Below are 6,102 nucleotides of genomic sequence, written 5' to 3' on the forward strand. Positions count from 1 at the left end.
CTGGCGTTTCCAGCAGGACGCAGGCGTAGTACATGCTTCATTTCACATCTGCATGTGTACCAATAAAAGGACCTTTTCATTGACTCGTGTAGAATTAATTTGAAATAATTTAATGTTTCTTTGCTGCAATTTAATTGAAAATATTTCCAAGCAATGGAAATTTCCACAGTAACAATTCTGCGGTTATAAAATGCATAAAAAGAATAAATCATAAAACAAACTGAGTATTAATAAACTCTAATAAATAACGGCAACAGAGGAAATTTTACCGAATAAATATGTTGATGCAAACACATAAAATTGAAAAACAAATGAAAATCCATCTTGTAAAGTGATGTGTTTGCATAAATTGGTAAAATACATTTGTTTATCGAGATTGTGTAAGAATAGTGTTGATCATGAAAAATTGGTTTTCGAGTAAAGTTTTATGCGCTCAACACTCGTAAAATGTAATGCGTCTTTATTTTCAATGCATTTATTCATGCATCTACGAAGTTTAGGTACTACAATTTCATCTGGTAATTTAAAATTTGTTATTTTTTAAGATGTTTTAAACTCAGATCAAGCTAGAGATTTAATCATGCATGAAATTTTAGGCTGTTTTAATGAAGCATGAGGGAAAAAAACTTATCGCTTGGTGTAATGTTTCGTTTATGGAATATGAGACTTTAAAAACATATTAGGCGACGAACGTGTAGTTTTTTTACTAAACAAACACAGTTTATTTACTTTGTGAAGTGTCAACATAAAGTTTGCTTATGTTAAGTATTAAAAAGTATGAAAAATGCGTGAATTAAAGTTTTAATCGTGTTTTACAGCAGAAGTGCGCAGAAATTAATGTAAATTCAATCAAATTAGTGCTAATTGGAAATTAATTAACTTGTTAGCGTCAAAATTAGTCGGCAACGTCTAATTTCCTCGTGGAATTGACCATTATGCCCTAATGACCGGACGCGCTTTCAGTTTACATTGGGTAACATAGTAATTTGAGACCAAATTCGTTTTTTTGCATATTTCACACATTCATTGACCTTTGAACGGTGATTTTCAATCGGAAAAGCCCTCAAGTGACATGTCTCGAAAACGTGGCACAGCATATCTTTGTGTACTCGCACTCTGACGACGAATTGTGCCAAATTTAAGTGCGGAACGTGGGGAACGTGTGCTGTGAAGCGCAAAGTTCACGACGTTCACGATCCTTCTCAGCGGTCGTGAATCCCGCCTGTCTCGCATACACTCAGAACATAAATATTTGCATTTTATGTTGACGCCGTTGCCTTGATTTATAAGTTTTCTTTGTAAATTTGATACAATTATGACATGATGTCAAAAAGTCAACAAGTATTAACGTAAAACGAGAAATTACGAAGAGATTAATTATAAATTTAGACTCTTACGATATTTTTATGTCTAAAGACCAAGTTAAACATAGGCAACTTAATGAACAAGAAAATAAATTTTATTAGTAAGGCAGGAAGCATAAATTTATAAATTTTATTAGACAGCAATAATTTATTACATAGATTTTGTCTTTCAAACATAACATTATCAAAAAAATCGACAGATTTTGATGAATTTATAATTTAATTAATGAACACAATGACAGACAATGAAATAATAGAAAAGTTTCGTTTATAACTATGCATGTATTGCTCATTTGAAGTTTTGAAAACATTGTCGGGTTTTTGGTAGTGAAGTTACAAAATGCATCTTCTCCATCATTCCATTTTGCGGCCACCTCGCGATTTCCACGCCTTGAGCAAATTGTACGCAAAGTACGTTGAGAATGCGTGGATTTGTATCGCGACGATTATGAAACCGTACCATAGAAGACCATATGGCATTCCCTGCAAATAAATAAAATAATTTCAAGGTAATTTAATTGTTTTAAGCAAGAGAAAAGTGATTTTAACTTACTTGCCACATGTGAACATTGTCCAAATCACGCATATCATCTTCAAGTTCTGGATCGCACGTCAAATACGTCCAGACGTCGCCAAAGTAAAACGCAAAGCCATACAGGCAAGGCAGGTAACCAAAAGCGAGCAAACCGATGAGATAGTGCTGCATCGGTTTGACGCGATTTTTTCGGATTGCGGCCAGTCCCAAGAACGAGAATAACAGGCTGATGCACCAAATGTATTCCCACCAAAGTGGCTACAATAAAAATGCAAAAAAATTCAAAATTTGCTTAAAATACGCACAAAAAACATAAAAGTTTACTCAACTCACCTGTGGAATTCTAAGCTCTTCAATTTCTAAGATAAATATATCTAATTTGTCTAATATATCAGCTGATAACTTGGCTAACATAACAAAGAACAGTAAATAATGGAAAAATATGCAATGCTTTAGCCTTGATTTATTTAAAGCACTAAAAACAAAAAGAACACATTGGTGAGTTATCATTCAAAGTACAAAATCATATCATGTGTGTGTGTATGTGAGTTAATAATGATTTCAAAACTTCAATTTGCGGTAGATGGTGATGCCAAACAAAACATTTTTGTTTATTCTAATAATAACAACAGACTTTGATGTAGAAAACGGAAAGACTGAATCAAAAGGTTTGAAAAACATTACATAACAATCGAATTATTGCCAAATCAACGCTGTTTTCATTAAGATTAAGATGTGAATGAATCGCGACGTGGCAGCACGAAATTAAATATAAATTCGTCATCTCGCGTCCTGTCTGCGGTGCGTGCGTGTGCGTGGAATTTCGCGTGAGCTCGCAGGAAAATCCTGCGCGTTTTGGAGGTTATATTTATATTTATTTTGATTTACCTGATCGGATATTGGGAGGCGACCCGCTGCCTGTACGCGTGGTCAGTGCCATCCGTCCCCAACGGGGTGTAGTGCAATCCCTTGCTGGCCATCTCGCAGCCACCCCCGACGATTCACTGCATTCGAGGACCAGAAATAACCTCGTAAGACCCCACGCGCGGCCGCCAGCTGGTTGAGCCAATTTTTAGAACGAACGCCGCACCAGGAAAATATTCCTGCGGAGAGAGTTACGAGCTGCGTGAGTTGTCTAAACGTGGACGACGTGATTGCACCCGCTTGCGGTCAGATGGCGCACGTGGACGTTATCGGTATTTATCTGCATTTAATAAAAACACGTGTAATTTAATCGTTATCTGAGGTATTTATTTACCTAAGATGAAAATAATTCACTTGTTTTGATCGATATGTGACTCTACATTCACACGGTTTTATTTTTTCTGTGGATTATCGTGTGAGTCAAGCTTTAGAATCTTTAAAATGACTAGAAAGGCGAGTTTGTACTTAAACAGCTGAAAACAGTGGGATGTAGTCATAGTGGTGTATGGGAGCATGAGTGTGCAAACGCAAATGTCGTTTCAAGTCGCGATTTTAGCCGCCCCACACACGACTTCTTCAATCTTAATTAAACCTCGCATTTACCACGTGGTAAAATTTTATTCCTGTACGCCGTCTTCACGTTGGTGAGTCTAATTCCAACACTATTTGCTTTCACCCATGGGTGGCCTGCATTTTTATCCACTAATTTAGTATTTATAACTTCTTAAGACATTCGTAACTCCTATTTAGTTCAAGCGTGAGAATATAGGTGTTAGACCTAGATTAGTCATTTTCACAATCAAGTATAAACAGTTTAGTTTATTTGCATGCCATTGGCACTTGTTTAAATAACTAATCATTTGTTTGTTTAACAAGTATTGGTTTACTGGTGTATTGTGTCACTTACCTTTTGCATGCTCAGTGTTTGGTTTTGGAATGGGTGTGCATAGTGTACTAGTATATAGTGGCAGAGGCTGATGAAGAGTGTAATTCCAGAACGGATTTTGGGATGGTCATTATGGCAGAAACTCCAAAGGAAATCTGTGATAATTTAACACTAGCCAGAGAGTCCTCCATGATAGGGAACTATGAGAGTGCTGAGGTGTACTATGCTGGGACCATGCAGTTGGTCACACAGCTGATCATCAACATCACAGATCCCTTGAGAAAGAACAAATGGCTGCAGGCCAAGCAAAGAATTGCATTGGAATATGACCGGGTGAAGAGTATCACAGCCACTTTGCACTCTCTAAGGCTAAATGTGGGTACTAACGCACCTTCGGGTGCTAGGAGATTACCGATACCAGATGAGCCTGTGAAGGATAGTGATTTCAATTTTGGTGACACTTATGATCCAGATGTATGGCCACCACCACCTCCAGGAGATGGAGGATATACTGTTAATAGGTTTGTTGATATACTAGGTATAAGTAAAAACATAAAAGATGACCGGGTGTGGGTGAACATTTTAGAGTTCAAAATGGGCCGAAACCAAAAACAAAGAAAAAACCAGAGCCGCCACGAAGATCAAACGCACCCAGCGCCCGCACAAGTTCGTCAACATCACGCACGTCATCGGTACGACCCACAAAAGGTGGTAAGGTTGAAAGACCATCATCTTCAAAATCAGCGCGTAATCCAGACTCGAATAAAGTCGCCATAGATAAGGACATCAAAGACGTAGATAACGAGAAAGCGGAAAAATCTGAACCGGAAGAAGAGAAGAAGTTTGAATGTCATGGTATGGACCGTGATTTAGTAGATACACTTGAAAGAGATATTGTTCAGAAGAACCCTAATATCAGATGGGAAGATATTGCTGACCTCAAGGAGGCAAAACGTTTGCTTGAGGAAGCAGTGGTCCTTCCAATGTGGATGCCAAAGTTCTTCACTGGTATCCGTCGACCATGGAAGGGTGTCCTCATGGTAGGACCACCCGGAACCGGTAAAACAATGCTGGCGAAAGCCGTGGCCACCGAATGTGAGACCACATTCTTCAATGTGTCATCTTCGACGCTTACCTCGAAATATCGTGGTGAGTCTGAGAAGATGGTACGTCTGCTATTCGAAATGGCAAGGTTTTACGCGCCTAGTACTATTTTCATTGATGAAATAGACTCGCTTTGCTCACGTCGTGGTTCAGAATCAGAACATGAAGCATCCCGGCGGGTTAAATCAGAACTATTGGTTCAAATGGACGGAATCACCGCTAATGTTGAAGATGCTGGTAAGGTTGTGATGGTGCTGGCAGCCACCAACTTTCCCTGGGACATCGATGAGGCCCTACGTAGACGTCTTGAAAAACGCATTTATATTCCTCTGCCCACTCAGGAAGGTAGAGAAGCTCTATTGCAGATAAATCTCAGAGAGGTGAAGCTTGATCCGGATGTTAATCTACCGGCAATTGCTAAGAAAATGCGAGGGTATTCCGGTGCGGATATTACGAATGTCTGCCGAGATGCGTCGATGATGTCCATGCGTAGGAAGATCTTTGGGTTGAAACCGGATCAGATCAAACAGTTGCCCAAAGAGGAGCTGGACCTGCCCGTAACTGAGAGGGATTTTGAGGAGGCCATTGATAAGAACAACAAAAGTGTGTCACAGGATGATTTAGACAAGTATGAGAAGTGGATGAATGAGTTTGGATCGTCATGATGGGGAGGAAGCGGTGCCTTTCATAGAGTTATTCCTGATTAATAAGTTTAACCTTCTAACGCATTTATTTATTATTTGTTTTAGTTTTTTTTTTCAATATTTTTATAGAAGATCTAAAATTGCGCATAATTATGCCATAATTAATCTAATATCAATGCTGTAAACGATTGTAGTCGAATCAATACAATGTGCAATGAGTCGAATATATCCATAATTTAAAATGTTATCGATTTTCCTCGCAGATATTTGAAAATGTTTGCGTTTCGCGCGTCTTGTTTTTGACAGACTTTTATAGTTACTGTGTTCGCCGACCGGTGGCGCTGTATGTTACGTTTTGCGCAAATTAAACAAAATCGGAAATATTGATAGTAACATGCGCACATGTCCAGAGATAATTATTTAAACAGTAATAAACTTTTATTATGAGGTTATCTGCTTTTAAAACGTTTTAACGATTGTATGCGAATCTAATTAGAAGAAAGCATGTATATAAAACTGATAGGTTTAATTTATTTAATTTGAAAGTTGGTTTATATTTATGTTTGGATTATTATCGTTTTGAAGTTTTGTTTGTGAATTTCTTCAGATGGTTCGTTGCGTCTTTGTGCCAGTTTGAATCTGGCG

General features: G+C 38.0%; 2 protein-coding genes across 2 annotated transcripts; one reads left to right on the forward strand and one right to left on the reverse strand.

Moving 5' to 3' along the window:
* Nucleotides 1-1,480: 1,480 nt before the first annotated feature.
* Nucleotides 1,481-3,051, reverse strand: jagn (jagunal). The gene is made up of 4 exons (XM_065310232.1): nt 2,788-3,051; nt 2,233-2,374; nt 1,918-2,157; nt 1,481-1,847 (listed from the first exon to the last, which is right to left on the reverse strand). The coding sequence occupies exons 1-4, from the start codon at nt 2,877-2,879 to the stop codon at nt 1,719-1,721; spliced, it is 603 nt and encodes a 200-aa protein (XP_065166304.1). The 5' UTR covers nt 2,880-3,051; the 3' UTR covers nt 1,481-1,718.
* A 138-nt stretch (nt 3,052-3,189) lies between these two features.
* Nucleotides 3,190-5,676, forward strand: LOC135797732 (katanin p60 ATPase-containing subunit A-like 1). Its single transcript, XM_065310231.1, has 3 exons — nt 3,190-3,467; nt 3,820-4,230; nt 4,296-5,676. Exons 2-3 carry the CDS (start codon nt 3,833-3,835, stop codon nt 5,476-5,478), a joined length of 1,581 nt encoding a protein of 526 aa, XP_065166303.1. The 5' UTR covers nt 3,190-3,467; nt 3,820-3,832; the 3' UTR covers nt 5,479-5,676.
* The last annotated feature ends 426 nt before the right edge of the window (nt 5,677-6,102 follow it).

Source organism: Atheta coriaria, unplaced genomic scaffold (assembly GCF_025399875.1).
Source record: "Atheta coriaria isolate IRGN ID8LTWV9N9 unplaced genomic scaffold, Caltech_Dcor_3.1 hic_scaffold_8_pilon, whole genome shotgun sequence".
Classification (NCBI taxonomy): Eukaryota; Metazoa; Arthropoda; class Insecta; order Coleoptera; family Staphylinidae; genus Dalotia; species Dalotia coriaria.